This window comes from Telopea speciosissima, chromosome 9 (genome assembly GCF_018873765.1).
Source record: "Telopea speciosissima isolate NSW1024214 ecotype Mountain lineage chromosome 9, Tspe_v1, whole genome shotgun sequence".
NCBI classification, from domain to species: Eukaryota; Viridiplantae; Streptophyta; class Magnoliopsida; order Proteales; family Proteaceae; genus Telopea; species Telopea speciosissima.
In genome coordinates, this window is record NC_057924.1 from 60,739,945 (window position 1) to 60,763,107 (window position 23,163).

Below are 23,163 nucleotides of genomic sequence, written 5' to 3' on the forward strand. Positions count from 1 at the left end.
CCATGTCACACGTAATACCCAAATACCCATATTCCAACACTTTCCCATAGTGGACACGAAAAGTAAAAAAAAAAAAATAGATATGAAGTAAAAGTATGACTACTATATACATGATGTCTTATCCAAACTAATATCTTGTGATGCAGCACCATGTGCCCACATCTGAAGGAAGAAGAAGAAGCAGCCCTGAAATTAGGGCTTAGTTTGGGTGCCATAGCTTAGGTTTAAACCATAGCTTAGGTGTAAACATAAATTGAACCGGTTCAAACCATGGTTCAATTTAAGTGATTTAATTAAATGCCTTTTGTTTTAAGTTATTAGGGGTAAATTGGTCTTTTAACCTTTTAAAATTTTAAGTTGTTTTAATTAGGTCTCCCCCTCCACGATTTAAGTGAGGGAAGAGTATAAATTGTATTAGGATTTGGCCTGTGGCCTTTTATTATAAAAGTTAAATCGTGGGAGGTTTCCCCACAAGTTTATGAGTTTAAAAAAATTGTATTGCTGCTTTGTTGCTGCTGCTGCTGTTCTTTGAGAGTGTATATCCTTGTGGTTCTATCAAGGTGGAAAGGGTAGGTGGATCTCCTACGACGCTTTACGCCGTGACGGCTGGGAGGATCTCCATTGAAGGTGGTTCTATGATTCTATCCTTCTCCATTGCTCAATCCAGTAAGTATTTTAATTTTCTGCAATTCCCTTCTTCTCCTAATCCTCTACAGCCTACCCTACAGCCCCCCTTTTATTTTTATTTGAATTCCCTAAACCCTAGTTCAGTTACAGCCTCAACCAACCATCAAAACTCATTCATAATTTAGACATAGCCCCTTTACATCATCCCCTCGACTCAAAATTCATCTCAGACCTGTCCAACCATCTAAACCCTAATTCCCCATTAACCTCCATTAAACCTAAAACAGCCTAAAACCTGTTCAGACCTAATCTGCCATCAGAACCCCACCATTTTTGGATCGAACATCCCCCTCCCTGTTTGGGAAACTCGATCCCAACCCTAGCCCTAAACTCCCATTAAAAATCCTAATTTTAACCTAAATTCTAAAACCCAAAACCCTAACCCTAAATTTTCTGAAATTTAAATTCTTATTCAAATCTAACCAAACCTAGCTCATTTAATTCCCTAAAGCCTGCTAGTTTTATCATATAAACTATATACTCATTACCCTACCCTAAACCCTTAGAAATTGACCTAAAACCCTAATTCTGCCCATTCGAACCAGCAGCCCCCTTTAGATCCTGTTGCTTGGCCTCTAGTAGGATCCTTCTCCTATCTAGAGCTACATTATCTTGAGTCTGTAGCAAAAGCTGCTCTTTGATACTCTCAATCTCCTTAGTCTTTATGATCCTTCGGACCACCCACCTGGTCCATCATGCATGGTCCTATTTTCTTGGGAAAGACCTTGAGCTGTCATAGAAATTATTCTGTTTCACTTTTATACGTCACTGTGCTCCACTATCCTTTGCATTCATATGTCACATGTCTGTTCGGAAATTGATACCCTTTTCCTTTATGCTGTTTCTGGTGCTTTTTAAGGTGATCAATGCAAGGTTGAAGAATTATGAAGATCGGCGAGTGCTATTTTGGTCAACTAAGGAATTTGGGTTTATGGAAGTGCTAGGGTTTTAGAAGGTGGTTGTTTGTGGAGAATCAGTGAGTAGATTATGAGAAATAATAGCAAATTGAGAAATGATCCTAGTGGGGATCAACCAACAGGTTGCTAGGAATCTTAACTAGCGTAGATGGGATCACACCTTCAAAGGATTTAGATGAAGCACCAAACCAGCAGCAAGGCACATTACCCTCTGCATTAATTTGTTGGGTTTTGAGGAGAGTGGAGGAATACAACCCTTAATGTTATCTAGATGTCCGCTCATAGTGCCCTGATTCTTTAGAAGATGAAGTAACACTTGTGACCTGAGAATAGGTTCATGATCTGTGAGCAAGCACCCTGATCCTTTGAATGAGATCTATTCTTGCCTGCAGGATCACAGAGTACGGTCTGAGAACAAGTGTGTTTTAAAACAATAAATCAACATAACAGCAACCAAATTATGGCTAGACCCTTGACATCCAGCAGGAGTGCTTATCAAGAGATATAGAGACCAGATTAGATATGATTCTGGATCAGAGAGGCTCGCTCTTATGGATACCATTCTAAGGGAGGGCAATTGGCACCCTGACCCTGTTGTGTCTTTGGACCTAATAGATGTTTGGTATTGCTTGCCAAGCCTTTCAAGGATTGTTGGAATATATGGAAGCCAAACTCTTCGGGTGCATTCTCATTCAAGTCAGCGTGGGACCTTGTTCGGACCCCAGGAAGTAAGATGGGGTGGGCCAAAGCTATTTGGTTCGCAGGTAATGTCCCGAGACAATCATTCACCACTTGGCATTGTTGATTGATGTGTTACTGAAGAATCAAACCAAATTACTGCCAACCTATGAGATGATGACACGTGGAAAGATCGAGAATCATGTAAAACCAAGATTTTTGATAACCGAGCCAACCTGGAAGGTCAGAACTGGACGTACTCTGTGTTCAGATCATATCCATTCGACGGAAAGATGAATGAGAATATCATCTGGTATGATCAGTGAGGTACGAGCCGACCCTAGAGATCGGTCAGCAAGGTCACCTCGAATGCTAGTTAGAATGGTGTCCCCACACAGGTCGGTCCATGAGGATCAGACATTGGTTCATCCTGTTCCACCTGTCATGCGAAATGGGCCTCGATATCATCTTACACGCAGCTTCCACGTCAAGGCCAGCTAACTACCACTTCAGCTAGGTACATAACTTGCCCAACAAGTAATTAAACCCGCAGGTTAACCTAACCCAATGGGTAACCAACCCAGTTATGCAAACCCTAACTGAAGAGAGTCGCACCATTCACATGACCCTCTAACTGCCAGGTGTCCTACCTGAGAGAAGCTACCTATCAGAAATGAGGGACTCTCCACATGGTCTATAATCTTGATAGCTCTACACCGGTCTATGATCTTAACCCTATAAATAGTGACGCCTAGCCCAGGTAAAGGAGCTTTTTTCTTTCAATCCTTTCCATCCTCATCTTGAGTTATCTGTTGCGAGAGGTCTAACTTGAGCATCGGAGAGTCCTCGCCGGTTCGGACTTGCAGTCCATTGTTTTACTGTGTTCTGTGCAGGTCAGCTCAGCCTCGGAAGAACATCAAGACGGATCTTGCCACAACAGTTACCTATAGTGGACCAGTTAGAAAAGAGGAAAATTCAGAAAGCCCCTTTCTGCTGCTTTTGTTGGGCTGGGTAATACAAGACCAGACCCGTCACCTGTAGTAGTATACCAGACATAATCTCACGGCAGGATATCAAGAACACAGTCAAATCTCCAAAGTCAACAGAAAATTCAACCTTCTCAGATGAAGGTCAAATTCTAGATTTCAATCCCCCTCAATGAGTATTAACACCCTTCAGAAGAACAGAGAATGGCTGGGTAGTTTGAGAGTAATTAGGGAGAATCCGATTCAAGATAGAAATTTAAGAAAAATAATCACACTGGAATTAATCCATAGTTCGGATGTTCCCCAAATTTAGGTCAGATCTTCCCCTAGGGTAACATCACTAATCCCCAAATATGACCTTAATCTAATGGCTAGATTAGAAATAATTAGAGAAACAAAATTCTGGAATCCAAAAGTTGCTTTTGGGTGTTTTTAAGTAGCAGCTACAAAAGTGATCAGAATACCTTCAAAGCCTGGTCGAGTGGTGCACTAAGGTAGCCCGTTGATGTGCCAAAGTTTGAGGCTAATCCGATATACCAATCAGATCCAGGGAACAAAACACCAAGTCTGAAATTTGGCTTCAAAACAGAGTAACGTAGACTAGCAAATCAGATATTATAGCAAACTCCCCTGAGGATAGGGATCTAATATAGGATGAAAGATCAGTCGGCTCTCTTGAAATCAGAGAACAAACACCAACCAGCAACAGCAGCTATCAATCAGAAATCAAATTAGTGTGTAAGTGGCGGTAAATCAGGGGAAAGGGAAGAAGAACTTGAACACAATAACCTCTCTCAGGTTTGGGTCTCTCACCCACTGTATCTCACAACTTCTTGAGGCCTGTAACAGAGTATAGATGAAGAAAACCAGAACCGAGAATGGAGGAAGAAGAGAGAAAGAGAAGAAGATGAGGAAGAGGAGAGAACTGTTAAATTTATCAGTCTCCCTCATAATGCTTGTATTTATAATCTCAAATTACAATAGAAAGGGGAACTCCTAATCAGATTAGGAATTCCTAATCATGATAGGATTCCAAGTTACAATAGGAAAAGAACCATGAAATAAAATTAGAACTAGAGCTAACAACTCAAACTGAAACTAAGGCTAACAACTCACAGTAGAATTAGGACTTGACATAAATAGAAACTAGGACTCCAACTAGGACTAGGAAAATAGAAGATATACATATCAACCAAATCACTGTTCACGTGAACAGTACTTCAACACTCCCCCTCAAGCTGGAGCGTACAAATCACCTAGACCCTGCTTGGTACAACTTCGACGAAAAGCAGGTCCAAATAGAGCCTTTGTAAACATATCACCAAGTTGATTGGTTGTCGAGACAAACGGAGTAGCAATTAACTTCTTCATAACAGCATCCCGAACAAAGTGACAATCAACCTCAATGTGCTTGGCCCTTTCATGAAATACAGGATTACTTGCAATATAGATGGCGGTTTGATTATCACAAAACATTTGTGTAGGCTGAGTGATGGGAAATCCCAATTCTTGGAGCAATGATTTTACCCACATCAATTCAGCTATAGTATGTGCCATTGCTCGATATTCAGCTTCAGCACTTGATCGAGCAACAGTTGTTTGTTTCTTGCTTTTCCATGTGATCAAATTACCACCCACGAAGGTACAAAAGCCAGTAGTAGAACGCCTATCACCAACAGCACCAACCCAACCAGATTAGCATTCCGATTAGGTCGATAAATAAGACCTTTACCAGGAGCACTCTTCAGATAGCGCAATACACGGCAAACAACATCCCAATGAATTTTCTTTGGATACTGCATAAATTGACTAATAACCCCCACAACAAAGGATATATCCGGACGAGTGGCTGTAAGGTAAATGAGTTTGCCAACTAATCTTCTATATCGATGAACATCTGAAAAATCCTCACCCTCAATGGACCCAAGTTTCTGATGGGGATCCATGGGAGTATCTGCTAGTTTGGAAGCAAGCATTCCAGTGTCAGTCAGAAGGTCAAGAACATATTTCCTTTGAGATAGGCTAATACCTTTCTTGCTTCGCAAAACCTCAATACCAAGAAAATACTTGAGAACTCCCAAGTCCTTCATCTGAAAGTGTTGATGAAGATATGCTTTAACTTGGGCAATACCAGAAACATCATTATTAGATATAATAATGTCATCCACATAAACTACCATCACCACTACTTTTGAATTCTGACGGCGAACAAAAACAGAGTGGTCAGAATAACACTGTGAGAATCCTACCTGAGTAACAATGGAGCTGAACTTATCAAACCATGCTCTTGGAGATTGTTTCAACCCATAAATTGCCTTACGAAGCTTGCAGACTTTGGTAGACTCCCCCTGAGCAACATACCCAGGAGGTTGCTCCATATAAACCTCCTCTTGAAGATCACCATAGAGAAAAGCATTTTTGATATCCATTTGATATAAGGGCCAACCAAAATTAACAGCCAAAGAAATAAGGATCCGAACGGAGTTCAGACGAGCAACAGGAGAAAAAGTCTCAAAGTAATCCACACCATATGTTTGAGTATAGTCTTTAGCAACTAAGCAAGCCTTCAGCCGCTCAACAGAACCATCTGGGTTGTATTTGATAGTATATACCCACCGACACTTAAGAAGATCCTTCCCAGCAGGTAATGAAACCAGAGTCCAAGTATTGCGAGATAACAATGCATCCATCTCTGTATCCATGGCAGCTTTCCAACCAGGGTGAGAGAATGCCTCATGGTGGGTGTGAGGGATCAAGTTAGTAGACAATGCAGAAGCAAGTGGATAATAATGGGAAGGAAGATGAGAAATAGAAACGTAGTGCTCAATAGGAAAAACAGTTAAGGATTTTTGAGTTCAAGAGCGAGTACTTTTACGAACAGCAATAGGTAAGTCAATGGAGCCTTCAGCATTAGAATCAAATTGAATGTCGAGCTGTCGGCGTCCGCTGTATCACTTGGCAAGACCGGAATAGTAGGTGTTGTGGGTAATGGAGCAGGAGCCGGTACAGGTGGCGGAATAGTGGTGGCTGGTATAGGTGTAGTGGTGGAAGGTAATGGCGGTGGTCGACATCGACGACGGTGATAGACCTGAATTGGTGAATGAAGAGGAATAGTGACAGGTATGGGTGGACCTAGAGGATCTTCATTGTTCATAGTAGATGGTACAATAGAAGAAAAATAGGGAGTATTTTCAAAAAATGTGACATCTGCACTAATAAACTGTTTGTTGGGAATGGGATCAAAACATTTATACCCTTTTTGGGTACGAGAATAACCAAGAAAAAGACATTTAATAGAATGAGGTGATAGTTTATCAATGGCGGGATGAAGAATATGAACAAAACACACACAACCAAAAACACGTGGTGGAGAAGAAAACAAAGGACTATCAGGATGAAGAATAGAAAACGGAATTTTATTTTGTAAAACAGAGGATGGCATACGATTAATAAGATAACAGGCAGTAAGAACGACATCACACCAAAAACGTTTGGGGACATTCATGCGAATCATAATAGATCGGGCAACTTCAAGTAAGTGCCGATTTTTGCGTTCGGCCATCCCATTTTGTTGTGGAGTATACGAGCAACTAGTTTGGTGAATAATACCATGGGTGACGCAAAAATCAGAAATCTCAGTATGAGTGTACTCCAAAGCATTATCTGAACGAAAAACTCGAATGGATGTAGCAAATTGAGTCTTTATTTCGTGATAATAATTTTTAAATACAGTAAGAAATTGAGTACGGTCTTTTAACAAATAAACCCAAGTGGAGCGAGAATAATCGTCCACGAAAGTAACAAAATAAAAAACCCTAACCTATTACGAACTCTACACGGACCCCAAATGTTACAATGAACTAAAGAAAATAATGAAAAACTTCTAGGTAAAGTGCGGGCAGGAAAAGAGGCACGATGATGTTTGCCTAGTTCACAAGCCTGACATTCAAGGTGAGATGTGGACTTGCAACTAGGGACCATTAATTGGAGTTTAGGTAAGGATGGATGACCAGGCCGGAGATGCCATTGCATGGGGGATGGTATGGCAGTAGATGCCGCAGCAGTGGAAGGTCCGGTGCCATTCAAGTAATACAGTCCATCATGCTCAAGCCCTCCACCAATCTTCTTCCTTGTCTGAAGGTCCTGAAAAACACAATAAGAAGGATAGAAAGTTACAGAACAGTTAAGGGGCTTAGTAAGTTGACTAACAAATACAAGGTTTAAAGGTAATTTAGGAACATGAAGAACAGGAGAGATGGTCATGGAAGATGTTGGAGCAACAGTTCCATGGCCAGTTATCTTAGTAGAGGATCCATCAGCAAGGATAACATTAGAAGGGGTTTGAACAGAATTTATGGAAGAAAATAAACTTGACTTACTAGTCATGTGACATGAAGCACCTGAATCGATAAGCCATGAAGTAGAAGAAGGGAAAAATGCAGCATTACCTTTATAAGCTAGAGTGGCGGTAGAGGTGAAGGCAGATGCAGCTTCAAGGTGTTGGAGGCGTTTGACTAGCTAGTTGTAATCATCACGAGACACAGATGAAGTAGTTGGACTCTGGTTCATGTCACTGGTGGTTTTCTCATTAGCAGTGTCAGTGGTGGCTACATTGGCTAGTTCATTTGCCCACTCAGGTTTTCCATGCTTGGCCCAACAAGTATCCACAGTATGATTTGGTTTGCCACAATGAGTGCATTGGCGGGCAGATTTGTCCATATATTGAGGTCCTGTACCTCCTCCACTAGAGCCAGAGCCACGGCCACGACCTCTAAATTGGCCACGACCATGTCCCCGTCCACGATTAGCAACAAATGCTGAGTTGTCCTTGGGAATTTTGCCAAGCTTGGAGGAATTAGCCAGAAGGTTGAGACGAGAAAAAACTTCAACCTTCTCTCCTGTAAGTAACTGACTCTTCACAGACTGGTAGTCAGGATGTAGTCCAGCAAGAAATTTTGCAACATGGAACTCAACTTTTTGTTGCTTTCACTGATCCAGATTAGTAGTCAAGGGTTGGTGTATCTGCAGTTCTTCAACCATGCCCTTATAACTGGCAAAATACTCATTCAAGGTTTTATCTCCTTGTTGGAAAGTAAAAAGGTTTCTCATATAGATCATACATACGGGAGATATTCCTTTCTTGAGAGAAGCTTTCACACAAGTCATTCCAGACATCCTTTGCAAGAGTGTGAAACATCACATTGGAAGCAATAGCAAGTTCAACACTGTTCCAAAGCCATATCTTTATAATAGAATTTTCACGCATCCACTCCTCATGCGCTGTAAATGTGGTAGGATCCTTAGGATCACGATTTGGAGGATCATCTGTAATATATTTCAGTTTGCCCTTGGCATGTATGTAAGCTTGTACTGCTTGGGCCCATAATAAATAATTTGAAACTCCAGATAGTTTAATGGTGGTAATCTGTACTTGGACATTGTCCGATGGTGGTTTAGGATCAGCCATCAAGTCCAAAAAGTAATAGCAGCAGCAAAGTAATTGGCTCTTGAACAGAACCTGATATGAAAACCCTCAATGGGTTACTGCAGGAAGTAGTAGAGAGAAAAAAATAAAGTTGAATCTGCAGTCTTCAATAGTAGAGAGGATCCATAGATTTGGATTAGTATTATATGTAGAAGAAGCCTTCAACAAAGGCAGCTTCAACTTAAGGATCTCCAATCGATCTAAGAACTCAGGTAGATAGTATTAGTAGAAACCCTAGTTTTCACTTGAAAACTCCATCTAGGGTTTAATCCATAGCAATATGCAGCAGTGGGTGCTGCACCCCTTGAAGAGAAAAGGCTTTAGAAGACCCTCAAACCAGAATCGCAGATCACTTCCAGTCTAAAGGTGATGCCCATGTAACAGAGTATAGATGAAGAAAACCAGAACTGAGAATGGAGGAAGAAGAGAGAAAGAGAAGAAGATGAGGAAGAGGAGAGAACTGTTAAATTTATCAGTCTCCCTCATAATGCTTGTATTTATATTCTCAAATTACAATAGAAAGGGGAACTCCTAATCAGATTAGGAATTCCTAATCATGATAGGATTCCAAATTACAGTAGGAAAAGAACCTTGAAATAAAACTAGAACTAGAACTAACAACTCAAACTGAAACAAAGACTAACAACTCACAGTAGAATTAGGACTTGACATAATTAGAAACTAGGACTCCAACTAGGACTAGGAAAATAGAAGATACACATATCAACCAAATCACTGTTCACGTGAACAGTACTTCAACAAGGCCAAAGCAATTCAGCTATTAATCAAATCATATGGAGGCTTTGAGCCTTACATTGTTTGTATTGACTGAAAAATAAACTACTATTCAAACTAGGGAAACTGAAAAGTAAACCCCTAAGCTGATTAGGAGTACTAATTAGCTGTTACAATGTTACTGAAATAAACGACAACTAATAAATAACTTCTCCTACTTCTACTGGGAATATAAATAGAGCTAATAAGCTCCCTCCTAGCCCATGCAAGCTAGCCAATCAGCCCAGCCAACCGGCTGGTTATTTGGTCCATATTGGACCATCTCGGATCAGGTTCAGTCCTTCCTTCTTGTGACTGTATTTCAGCCCGGTGTGCTTATCTACCTCACTGGGATTGACAGTACAGAATATTTTTTTTTTCCAGTTCCCTTTCACGTCCCGCATATGGAAGGACATCCGGGCCTTTTGTTTCCCTAGTCGTAGATTTGCTTCAAATGTGGTGTCAGAGGCCGAATGGATCACTCGAGAGTTTGGAGGGTGAAACAATGTCAGAGAAAAACCATCAGTCTAAGAGAGAAAGGAGAGAAAGAGAAGAAGATGAGAAGAGAAAAGGTATCGCAAGTCCAAGGAAAGAGGCTCACGATTCTGGTTAAAGACCAAATCGTGAGACCCCAATTGTATATATATTGAAACAATAAAAGAGAGACAATTATACCCCTCACTTAAAGTCATTACATAAAACACTAAACAAACCACACAAATAGCAGAACTACCCTTATAACCCCTATAACATAATAATAACATTCTCAACACTCCCCCTCAAGCTGGAGCATATATCTTCCATGCCCAGCTTGGAACAGCCCTCAAGAAAGGCTGGACGAAACAAGGCCTTGGTAAACATATCACCAAGTTGATTTGACAAAAGGAATTGCAATCAGCTTTTGCATTACAACATCTCTCACAAAATATCAGCCAACCTTAATGTGCTTGGTTCTTTCATGAAACAGTGGAATAATTGCAATGTAAATGGCCACCTGATTATCACAAAATATATCAATAAGCTTAGTAACCAGAAACCCAAGATCGAGAAGAAGCAACCTCAACCACATCAACTTCGTTGTAGTATGACTGATAGCTCGATACTCAGCCTCAGCACTAGACCTCGCCACTGTAGTTTGCTTTTTTTGCTTTATGTAACGAGATTGTCACCATCAAAAGTACAATAACTAGTAGTAGATTGCCTATCACCTTCAACACCAGCCCAGTCCGCATCAAAATACTCAACCAATTCGGCATGTTTGTTAGGTTTGTAGATAAGCCCCCTCTCCCTGGAGCACCCTTAAGATATCTCAAAACTCGACAAGCTGCCTTCTAGTGGACCCTCTTGGGAATTTCTATAAACTGACTGATGGCTCCAACAACAAAAAAAAATATTTGGCCTGATAATTGTAAGATAAATAAGTCTTCCAACTAAACTTCTCTATTAATGCTTGTCTGCAAGCTCCTCATTATCATTTGCCCCAAATTTCTAATGCGGATCTATATTTGTATCAACTGGTTTTGCCGCAAGTATACTAGTCTTAGACAAAAGTTCCAAAACATCTTTCCTCTGTGAGAGACTAGTACCTTTCTTACTTCTGATAACTTCAATCCCCAGAAAATACCAGAGATTACCCAAGTTTTTCATCTGAAAATGCTGTTGTAAATAGGACTTAACCTCTGCAATACCAGATGAATCATCACCATATGCAATAATGTCATCAACATATACAGTCAAAGCCACCACCTTGGAACTACCGTGATGAACAAATACAAAATGATCAAGATAACACTGAGTGAACCCACGCTGAGTAACAATAGAGATAAACTTATCAAAACATGCCGTGGGCGATTGTTCCAAACCATAAATCGTCTTACGGAACTTGCAAACTTTACCCTCGTTCTCCCACTAAGCAACATACCTAGGAGGTTGTTCCATATAGACTTCCTTGAGCAAATCACCATACAAGAAGGCATTCTTGATGTCTTATTGATACAACGGCCATTCAAAATCCACAGCCCAAGAGATAAGCACACGAACTGAATTGAGACGAGCAACATGAGAAAACGTTTCAAAATAGACACCATAGGTCTGAGTAAACCCTTGGCCACCGACCAGTCTTTTAACCGCTCAACAGAGCCATCATCATTATAATTAGTCGTATACACCTAGCGACACTTCACACAATCCTTAACAGAAGGTAAGTCCACCAGGGTCCAGGTCTGACGAGACAAAAGAGCATCCACTTCCACATCTATAGCCGATTTCCATCCAGAATGAAACAAAGCCTCATGATAGGTGTTAGGAACGGCAAGTGTGGATAGTGATAAAGAGAAACTATGTAAAAAAGACGGAAGGTGTGAAGTGAAAGCAAATTTATAAGTAGGATAAGCAAATATAGATTTTTTAGTACAAGAGTGGATACCTTTGCAAAAGCAACTGGTAAGTTGATAGGTGGCGAAGGAGATGTAGGAGCTCTAGCACAGAATCAGATCTTGTGGTAGATGGTAGAGAAGAGGGGGCTGCATCAGCCGGTAGTAGCTTTGGACGGTGCTGATATACATGCAGTGGTGCTTGCAGAGAGGACGACGGAGAATCATAAATGGAACCAAAGTAGGAATTGGAGGAGAACTAACAATCTCAGTATCCACAGTACGATTCTCAGCAGAGAAATACAGAGTATTTAAAAAAAGTGTAACTACAGCATTAATGTACTGCCATCTAGTAACTGGATCATAACACCGATATCCTTTTTGAGTCCTAGAATATAGGGTTTAAAGTATCGGATTGTATCGTATCGTATCAGCCGATACGAATCGGTATCGATCGGTATCAATACGATACAGTCTGAGCAGAGGTGCATTCAATATGATGTTGATACATATAATATCTCTGGGTTATGGCCCATCCTGGAGGTGCATATCAGTATGATGTCTGAAGAAATTGAGAACACCATTAGTTGTTTAAACCTGACCATCCTTGATTAGAGAAACACTGTGGTTTATCTGGTCAGCTGTGAGAGGTGGTTTACCATTTTAATCTTTGAGCTGCTAGAGAAATATTATTAATTTTATCCGGTATTCCAATGTTATCCTTCTGTTTGCATGTGTTAAACAAAAATTTGGAACTTCTTTTTTTTTTGGGGGGGGGGGGGGGGGGTTGGTTTGGGATTTGTTTTTGGGAAGATTTTATTTGGTTGTTTCAAACTAAACTTCCTTTTAACTAGTTAGTCCTTTATATTAAATAGTCTCTCGTAATTTACTTTGCCAGGTTTTGTGAATACAATCGTCTGATGTGGACTGGTTCCGTAAGTATTGTTGAAAATCAAGCTAAGATAGAGGTATTTATCCTCCATTGCCATCTCTCGCCCTCATGTAATTTATGATCATCAAATATACTATTTGAGAGTGTTTAAGAAAAAGAGAATCTGTATAATTTATTCTCTTTTGAAGAACTGGAAATTAGAATGCTTGGGCAGAGAAAGTCTGATATGCCCCACAGGTATATTTTGAACTTATATTCCCATTTCCTTTTGTTTCTACAGGTAATAATACCATACTCTATGATCTATCAAATTTTGGAGGGTTTAGTCAATTTGATTCTAGCAACAACCCCGCAAACTCCAGAGACACAGGTTTCTGTGGAGGCGAAGGTATTGATTAATCCTACTTGGTAAACAATTTTGAATTATCTTTGAGCTGATTGGGAGGACCAAAGGAGCAAATCCTGGAAGAGAATTTACCCTTTCTGGCTTACCTGGTTCTTTACTGTCATGCAACCAAGTCATAGATCATGGGGCTGTTGCAGCGTAGGAAGTTAATCTTTGAAGATTTTTTTGTCTTTGAAACAAAGAAAAGCAGACTCCATTTTTTTTTGTAGCCAGCGAACAACATTTAACCCTTTTTTTTTTCGAAGAAAATATTTTCCTTATTATTATTTTTTAAAATTCTGTAACTCAGTAAACTCTCGAATTATTTGTGAACAGTATGTGTTAGTACTGTATTTTTCAAAAAGGGTAAATGCACACAACCTTATGTATCTGTCAAAACTGTAGAAAAGTTCATGTATTGCTGATCATATAATTTGTGTAGTTTTGCTATCTTAGATGGTATCATTCTGCATTTTTTACCCTTTTTTTTGGTCTTTTGGGGAAAAAAGTATTTTCTTTATTTCCATTGTTAATCAAATGCAAAAAAGTGTTACAATCAAAGGGTCCCATCATTTTTCTTTCCAACAAAATTTTCTTTTTTTCTGTCTTTTTGAAGGCATCCAACTGCAGCTTAGTGCCATATTTAATTTGCTGATACCTTAAACCTTAGACAACATTATAAGGCCAGATGGATGTTATCCAATACTGTCTGAATCTGAAATTCTCTCATTTCGTTTGATATAGATGGTGGTATTATTTGTACTCAAGCAAGGACAACTAATATCATGCCATTGCCCAACTTAGTTTGGTAGTTAGGGTCACAGTGCACCTTGTCTACATACTTATTAACAGATCTTTATACTTTAAAAAGGAGATAGCAATATAAAAGTTGGTTGAGGGTAATAGATATTTCTAGGAAAGTTAATAAACCTTCAGATCAAAATTTCCAATTGGCATCTCCACCATTAACTTCAGGTAGGCTAGAATTAGACCCTGAAACTCATTAATCTATTTGGGTCAGACCATGATTGGTTGAGCCGGATCAGATCAGATTTAATGGACTATCCTTCTAGTCCTCATGATAACTGGCTCAGAGTTCAAAGACTTTATATTATGAAATCAGTGCCAAAGGGTTCTAACAGATTTTTGATTTGAGTGCTTAGCTTCTTTTTTTTTTTCTTAATTTGAAAGAATGTAATGAACCATGCCAGCCATAGCCCATTAAAAAAAGTATGGGTACTGTTCTCCAATCTGAAGTGAGATCAAGCTTTGGTAATGAATGAGTTATAGATTGAAGAAGTGTCCTTGAGGTAATCATGGATCATCAAGATTTCAGGAGGAGATGGTGATGGATTAGCTACTTAAAGCTCATATCACATATAGCCATTTGTAACAAGTGGATTCAATGAACCAGAAGCTAATATTGGTCCTACCATGAAAGACCCAGTTCACCCTTTGAAGCTTAGCTTGGAAGATCACCATCTCTCACCTTCTGTTTTCGTATTCCTCCTCCCTATTCATCTTGACTGTTCATCCTTCCACCGTCCATCATATGATACAGACCAGCCACCTTGTTGGCCCTACCAACAATAAACTATTGGCTAAACCCGGCCAACCATTGTATGGACCACCCTTAGGTTAGACCCTTACACTGTTAAGCCTAAACAGTCTTGCACATGTAGGAACATGAAAGTGAAACTTTTATATTGATCTGAAGGAGAAAGATTTTCTTCACCACACCATCCTAGGGTTCACAAACCCTTAAGGAGTTTAGGTTGTTCCCAAAAAGACCCTCTTGATATTTTTTCATGCGCATCTGAAGCCCAATGGTGAATGGATTTCTATTCACTGTGACTTAGGAAAACTTGATCCCTAATTTTTGTAAAGGGATCGACTAGAATCGGGATTGGCCGATCTATCCTGATTTTTTAAACCCAGAGAGAGAAAAAAAAAAGTGTGCTGAACTGTTTATAGAAAACTATAATTACCTGGGGATTTGGGGTTTCAGCTTGGAAAGAAACAGTGATCCATTAATTAAATTTGTGATAATCTTCGTTTAGCTCTAGAAAGGTTTCTTCTATGAGTCGATCCCCTCCTGACATTAATGATATTCTGATTAAAAAAATTCTTACACTAATGATATCCAGACAACGGCAGACACACCCACATAGAACTGAGAAACAGAGGATCTCAAATCTTCTTAAACTGGTGGAAGAATAAAAGATACCGTGCTTGATTTTAACGGAAATCGAGGTGAAATGGCGTGAGAATTTTATATAAGCCTAAGCAGCTAAATCAGTGTCGAGAGTGGCAGCCAAAAGTAAGAAAACATTATAGGTGTGTAAATGGGTCGGGCCGGATCGAGCCAATGTTGATCCCTTCATTGGTTTTTTCTAATAGTTTAGTACATGAATTAACTATTTGATGAAATTCCTCAATGAAGAAGTAACTTTTTCTTGGATTCTTTACCATGCCCATCTGAAACAATGGAATTGGATGGATATGATTGATTGCCAACTCTTAATTGGGGACCATTGATAAAAAATTAAAAGGGTTATCTTTTTTTTTTTTTGGGAGTGAATTAAAAGGGTTATCTTTGATCCTAAAGACATAGAAAGAGACAGGGTTTCTGTCCCATGGATTCATGTTCCTCTGATTTCGATGTTTGAATAGCTCAAGAGAATATAAAAAATTGATAGGACGAAGGGAATAAAGCAAAGCCAAGACATCCCAACATGAGAGTGTCTATTAAAATCTTCTCTCTCTCTGCCGTTGGACAGATGGGCTGTCCCTTTTGTCTCAACCCATAAAGAAACTCTCACCTCCTCCTTCATATCCCCTTCTCCCTCCTCCATTTCCACACCCACACAAAAAAAAAACACCAGATCCAATAAATCCTTCTCTTCCATCGTCTCTTGGATAACACTTTCTGTGTTCTTGTCTCTCTCTCTCACACCTTCTCCTTCCTGTTAGCTACATTACAAAGAATGGGTTCAAGAGTTGGAAGAAAACAGAGGTGGTTTTCACAGCCTCTAACACCTCTAATGGAAGGTCCTGATCCAGAGACTCAGTGTGGGAGCAAGAAGGAGAGCTCTTGGGAAGTAATTCGCAACTGGGTTCGATTACAAAGAAGCTTCTCAAGTGGTAATTTGTCCAATCCATTAGATGGAAACAGCCCAGCCAAGAGGCAAGATTTGAGGCTCTTGCTTGGTGTCTTGGGTTGTCCTCTTGCTCCAGTTCCTTTATATGATCACCCAATTCATCACCTCCCCATGAAGGACATTCCCATTGTAAGTTTCAAGTCCTTTTCTTTTCTTTCTTTCTTTCTGTTACTGTTACTGCTACTGCTACTCCTACTCCATTTTATGTTTTAATGACAAGAATTTAACAATCTATATAGGAGACATCGTCTGCACATTACATCATTCAACAGTACATGGCGGCCACAGGATGCTTGAAGGTTACAAAATGTAGGAAGAACATGTATGCAACTGGGGTGGTGAAGATGATGTGTTGTGAGACACAGATTGCTTCAGGGAAGAACGTGAGGAGTGTAGGTAGTAGTAGAGGTGGGGAGAATGGTTGCTTCGTTCTATGGCAAATGTCTCCGGGAATGTGGTCTCTTGAGTTGGTTGTCGACGGCAATAAGGTTGTCGCCGGTAGCAATGGGAAGATCGTTTGGCGTTATACACCATGGCTTGGCACACATGCTGCTAAGGGTCCCCAACGCCCACTTCGCCGGATCATCCAGGTATAAACTACACTCTTGGGCTATGGGTTCTCTCTCTCTCTCCCCCTCTCCTCGTCCGGTCCAGTTTTGACCGGTTGATTTGGTTTGTTTTGATATTAGGCCAAACCAAAACCAAAACCAAAACCAAAGCATTAAGTCTAAAGTAACATTTCGGTCGGTTTCACTTTCGGTCTTTTATTGGTTTGATTTAACAAGCTTTTATCGATCCATCGTGGGGTTGCTGTTCGGGTTTGGTTTTTCATACATTTACAAGATGGAGAAAGTTTTTCTTCACCCAAGAGTGAAGTTTCCCCCACACTATCTTAGGGTTCACAAACCCCTATAGAGTTTTAGTATGTTCCTTAAAAAATCCTCTCATCCACGTCTGAAAGCCTCGTGGTGAATGGATTCTCATTCACCTTGGTTGTAGGAAAACTCAATCTTGGTTTTGATTGGTCCGGTCCGATTTCTAAAAAACAAATGGAAAATCCAATTCGAATTTGGTTTGGTTAATTTTTTTTATCGATTTTGGTCTGTCCAACCGGTTTGGGTTGGAATTGAAACCCATTGGACCGATTAAATCTGTATTAATGGGTCTTCATCATCAGGTCAAACCCATTAATAGAGGGATTCGAATCTAACGGTTATGAAGAAGGACACATTGGATCCATTATTGTTGTCCTAGACAGAAACAAAAAGCCCTAGTTTTCAAACAAGGGAATGTCCATTGATTGATGTGGAAGAAATCAGTTTCCCAATAAAATTGGCAGAGGGAGACTGACAAAGATGGAGAAACTGTCTCCTACTTTAGCAGTAACCGAGGCAGTGCGGGGTGGATGACGTTATCATCTAACCTTTTTTATATCATCTTCAAATCACACACCTCATCTTATGACCTAGGGATTGCAACCTACCGGAATAAAGTGTCTCCCACCACTTCCTATCACTTTTCCTTTTACCAAATACCAATATTGCACATTGGGTACTTGGGATTTGGGAGCCACCACCGAAACTTTTAGACCATTTTCACGGGTCTAGTATTCTTAAGTCAGAATCGGGTCGGGTCATGACTGAAAATTTTATGAAGGTACCAAATTTGTTTTAACTCATGGTTTTAAAACTCGGGTTTAGCTCAAAAGATAGGGTTAGGGCAATTTGGGGTCAATTCCTTCTTATTCTGAATTCAGGGCTTAAAAACCCTTGGTAGGTTTTAGTTATTGGTTCGGGTTATTATCTCCTGGTTCTATTTTAATTTTGGCTCTGATATTACTTGTTAGCCGTTAAGATAATGATGTCCAAGTATCTACAAGTCTCTACATTAGTCTATTCACATTTGATGTGAAATTATTATTTCTATCTTCCATGTAAAATCCTAACAAAAATTTCATCTAATAAATTAAGGATATTATTTTATCAAAAAAAAAAAAAATAAAATAAAATAAAACTAAAAATAAGATTATGTGTATGAAACCCTTCCTAAATCTTTGCCTTTATCAATTAGTAGATCATACTCTTTGATTGGTTTAGTGGGTCGGGTCAATAACCATATCCGGTAAATAACACTAACGTGGACTCTCATTGCAGGGCTTGGATCCGAAGTGCACCGCGAGCTTGTTTGCTAAAGCCCAGTGTCTAGGTGAAAAACGGATTGGCGGTGAGGATTGCTTTGTACTAAAAGTAGCTGCTGATCGTGCGGCTGTGATGGAGAGGAGTGAGGGCCCGGCTGAGGTGATTAGGCACGTGCTTTATGGTTATTTCAGTCAAAAGAGTGGGCTTCTTCTATACATGGAGGATTCTCACCTCACAAGAGTACAAGCACCAGAGACTGATACGGTGTATTGGGAGACAACAATTGGAAGTAGTATCGGAGATTACAGAGACGTTGATGGGGTATTGATTGCTCATCAAGGAAGATCTGTGGCTACGGTGTTCCGGTTCGGAGAGGTGTCGATGCAGCATAGTAGGACCAGAATGGAGGAAGCATGGAAGATTGATGATGTAGTGTTCAATGTTCCAGGCCTCTCTGTTGACCATTTTATCCCTCCAGCAGATATCTTGAATGCTACCCATTCACCATTAATTAAGCTTGAGAAATAATTAATTTGTTTTTGATTAGTGGTTTAGATGGGTAGATGTGGCTTCTTCACATATGGTTTGATATGGTATAGTGGTATACCCTCCCTCTCGATATCAAGAACTCTCTCATTTGTAGCAATATTGGTTTACTATAATCAAAGCAATTAATTAATGGTGATTAGGGTTTAGGATTTTAAAATTTCTTCGGTGTATTATCATGGGAATGTACATCTCCATTGTATTCATTGTGAAATTAATTGGAAGAACAAAAATTTTCTCTTTTTTCTTATCATCTTATTTACTTCATTATTTTCCAAAGTTTTCTTTTTAAAATTTTCCATCATCACGGGTGACATGATGTTATGATTGGACTTTGAGTTTATCATTAACGTCCATCTGTGTCAATGCAACGAGGTCACCTTACTCGAATAGAGTCCGCCCTCATCTGCTTGCTTTGGAATGCGCTTGACTCTCTATTGGGATCACCCTTTTTTTGGTTAGGTAAGAAGTACTAGCACACATCCATTTTCTTTATGAAGTACTCCTGCGTGCAACCTAGGTTAGGGTACCAAACCTCTCTTTGCTTTGTTAGCAGACTTGAAAGCGACAATATCTTATAGAGTTTTGGTATTCTATGTTCTTCAAGATGAAGATTTTGAGCCTGATGAATGTGATCGATAACTTGATGCTCGTGGTAGAGATGAAGAGCCTTTATACCTATGGCTTCTGTTCATGGTTCGAAAATACCCTTCTCCAATCTTATCAAAAGGTCGGATGGGGTGGATGAAGAGATTCTCTCATCATGATGGTTGGAGGACATTGGGTCCCTTTTACCTATGTACTCATTACATTATTGATGGTCACTAGCCTTGGGCTGGTGGTGGAAAGTTACCAAAGTTACGTATCTTGAGTTCGAATCGAGTCATCCCTTTAGTATTATTGTTTAAATGGTTTTAATTATTGAAGTTTCAAAATATCTTTCTTTTCTTTCTTTTGAAATTTTGGTTTTCCCTCTCACAAAACTTACAATTTTGATTTCATGTGTTTTGCTTGTTGGGCAATGCACTTTAGTGTAGAATGTTTAGTCCCACATTGAAAGTGGATAAGAAAAGAGAGAGGTTATACACAGTTATGGGAATTATAAAGGTACAAGAGGAACCGAAGGGAAGTATCCATCCTCTTGTGGATTTTGGATGTTTTTTCATACACAGTTCATGCGTCAAGTTGGGCCGGCCATGGCATGGCGCGGTGTTGAGGCTTATATATTATCTTTTTGGTTCACTGTTGGACCAATTTTGGGCTTGGGCTTGGGCTTGATCACGTTTTATTAAGTTGTTATGTCATGTCTCGTTACGGAGACATCCATTTCTTAGAATGCGATCCTACAACTCGGATTGGAGATCTCTTAATCCCATTTGTTGGAGCCAAGAGTCACACTACATCATGGGGTACTTTAAAGGGATTTTTATTCTTCTATAAATAGACAAGGGGGGTGAGCCACAAAACGGACTGAACAAGTGCTGTTAAAATTAGTCTCTCCATTACATACTGTTATGATGGCCTTGTTCGTGCAAAATAAGTACTGTGTCTTGTTGCTTGCATTGCATCTAGTGTGGTCTGAGCAAAACTCCGACGTATTCGTAGGGGCGCATCAAACGAGTGCCAGAAGTTAGAGATTATTCCATATTGGAACCAATTTTGAATTCAAACCCGGTTACACCAAATGAGGCAAATACTGACTTTAGGAAAGTGTTAAGTGGCATGTCTCAACCTTCAGCAACATCTTGGAACTTCCATTGCAGTTTCATACCCTCTCCTACCTCATCAATACAACATATAAGTGCGATCCCCCGGCCCCTATTGACCCCATAGTGGGTCCTTTATTGACTCCTTCGGGGGTCGTTGTAACCTTGCACCAATATATTCGTTTGTCATGGTTTTGGGGATATTATTGACCCTATTTAGGCTTTAAACTATCGTGATTAGAATTTGCCCCTTGATGGTTAAGTTTATCTCGACGGCCTATCATTTGAAGCCCATAGAGGATTAGAATTGGGAAAAGGACTCTTGGAAGTCCTCCCACCAACCCTAATTTGTGTACAAGTATATTGGTTTGTGCATGGTTTTGGGGATATTATTGACCCTATTTAGGCTTTGCTCTATCGTGACTCAAATTTGCCCCTTGATTGTTAAGTTTATCTTGACGGTCTAGCATTTTAAGCCCATGGAGGATTAGAATTGGCAAAAGGACCCTTGGAGGTTCCCCCCCAACAACCACACACACACACACACACACACACACACAAAAAAAGGAGTATGTTCTCATGCATTTGAATTCGAGGAACTTGCATGTAAAGTGCAAGATCCCAAGAGGTCAGGGGTACCCTTAGTTAGTAAGTTCGGGAACGGCAATTGAACGGGAACGGATATGTACGACAATTAAATGGACTAGACGGTAATAATACTTTTAAAAAATATGGCTCCATAAAACGCATACGGTAATAATACGGTACGCGTTTAATACGGGTATAATACGACATAGACGGCAATAATACTTTTAAAAAAACGAACATATATTCATTATATAACATGCATTCATCACTTAATAAACAAAATAATATCATGATTTTATGAACTAAAATAAACACAATAATATAATATGCTATATAACATCTCTAAGATTATCATTTAACATACCAAAATATCAATAATCTACAAGAAATGAATGTAGATTGTCTGAAAATGAGATGAGCAAGTTGATTACCTTATCATTAAATCATTCTTTCAACATTACATTTCTTATTATCTACAATGAGATAACCATATATTTTTAACCAGATGTGTTCTTGTGAAGGGGGATGAGTTCCCACTAATTAACCAACACAAGACAAGAGGGAGAGTTCCAGATATGGATCTCCACTGTACACATTAGTTACAAGAGACAGAAAAACAAGAATAAAATAGAATAGAGATTGAGCCGTTCTCGCCAATATCACACCAGATTCATTTGCTTCACTACCACCATCAAAGTTCAAAGACCAGAGAAACAAGAGGAGAGTACAAGACTTAAGTGCCGCTTTGTTGAACGGAGATGGGGAGGATGATTGGAGATGGAGGGCGGCTACTGTTGCTTGCTACGGTTGGATGTTCAACGCAAATCGAAAGGGACGAAAGGGAAAGTGAAATCGTTTCCCTAAATTCTAATCTTTTGGGTATTTTTTTTTAATAAAAAAACGTATAATACATGTATTATACTCGTATAAGACACATATTATACGAGTATAATACTCTATTGATTAAAAAACGTATTTTTTTATAAAAATATGAGAAAATATGAGGACAAGAGTATTATACGTTTAAAAATTAGGATACGCATATAATACACGTATTATATGCGTATTTACTAACTAAGGGGGTACCTAGCAACCTTTCCAGTTTCTTGTAAGTTTGTCTATATTCCTAGAGTAGCCAATGGTGTGGAAGATGCTCTAGCTCGGAAGGCCCTGGCAATGCAGTGTACGACCGTTTGGCTAAACTCCACTCCGTGGCTTAAGGAGAGTTGTAATCCTATAGCCATGTGCTCTTCATTTGCTAATCAATGAATTTCTGATTACCCAAAAAAAAGGGGTTTCACTCTCCTGTCTTCACCTTGTGCCTGTAATGCACTCCTTCCCCCCCCCCCCCTTTTCTCTTGGTAGATGTAGTCAAAAGACCCTTTAAGGAAATATTTTAGGTAAAAAGAGTAATGACTTTTTTTAATTATAAAATTTCTTTTATTGAGTATTACTTGAAAAAATGGAGCTTAAAGCATACAAGTGTCATAAATGAATATATAATATTGTTATAAAGGATAGTTATCCATGTAACAAAGGAAGGTAATGTCTCTGAAAATCATAAGACAACTATAAGCCATCTATTTTCATTTTTTTAATCTAAATCATCTATTTCCCACTCAGGGTTGGGAGAGTACACAACAATGTCTAGAATACTGGTACACAAGCATGGACATACACGGATGTTTGTCAATACAAGAGGGAGAATTTTATTGAATTAGATTTTGAGATTTTACGTGGCTAATCTAGACTATATCCTTTGTATCCAATGTTCAAGATAGACATTATTTATCCACATGATAGAATAGATGCCTTGTGACATTTGAAAAAAAAAAACCTCTGTAATAA

At 39.4% G+C, this 23,163-nt stretch overlaps 2 protein-coding genes across 3 annotated transcripts; one reads left to right on the forward strand and one right to left on the reverse strand.

Moving 5' to 3' along the window:
• Nucleotides 1–7,786: 7,786 nt before the first annotated feature.
• On the reverse strand, nucleotides 7,787–8,735 carry LOC122639217. The gene is made up of 2 exons (XM_043832039.1): nucleotides 8,393–8,735; nucleotides 7,787–8,241 (listed from the first exon to the last, which is right to left on the reverse strand). The coding sequence occupies exons 1-2, from the start codon at nucleotides 8,733–8,735 to the stop codon at nucleotides 7,787–7,789; spliced, it is 798 nt and encodes a 265-aa protein (XP_043687974.1).
• Nucleotides 8,736–15,907: 7,172 nt separating this feature from the next.
• On the forward strand, nucleotides 15,908–19,266 carry LOC122639391. Of its 2 annotated transcripts, none has more exons than XM_043832240.1 (3): nucleotides 15,908–16,466; nucleotides 16,580–16,927; nucleotides 18,491–19,266. In XM_043832240.1, the coding sequence occupies exons 1-3, from the start codon at nucleotides 16,164–16,166 to the stop codon at nucleotides 19,001–19,003; spliced, it is 1,164 nt and encodes a 387-aa protein (XP_043688175.1). In that variant the 5' UTR covers nucleotides 15,908–16,163; the 3' UTR covers nucleotides 19,004–19,266. The 2 variants fall into 2 exon arrangements, with proteins under 2 accessions (XP_043688175.1, XP_043688174.1); XM_043832239.1 differs by having other exon boundaries at nucleotides 15,910–16,466; nucleotides 16,577–16,927.
• Nucleotides 19,267–23,163: the final 3,897 nt, after the last annotated feature.

Excerpts from the sequence above, each read along its gene's own strand:
- LOC122639217 (XM_043832039.1), bottom strand. The coding sequence starts at position 8,735 with ATGGCTGATCCTAAACCACCATCGGACAATGTCCAAGTACAGATTACC. Across the intron at positions 8,242-8,392 it reads TCAAGAAAGGAATATCTCCC|TTGAGTTCCATGTTGCAAAA; the intron begins GTATGTATGATC and ends AGCAACAAAAAG.
- LOC122639391 (XM_043832239.1), top strand. The coding sequence starts at position 16,164 with ATGGGTTCAAGAGTTGGAAGAAAACAGAGGTGGTTTTCACAGCCTCTA. Across the intron at positions 16,467-16,576 it reads CCATGAAGGACATTCCCATT|GAGACATCGTCTGCACATTA; the intron begins GTAAGTTTCAAG and ends CAATCTATATAG. Across the intron at positions 16,928-18,490 it reads CACTTCGCCGGATCATCCAG|GGCTTGGATCCGAAGTGCAC; the intron begins GTATAAACTACA and ends CTCTCATTGCAG.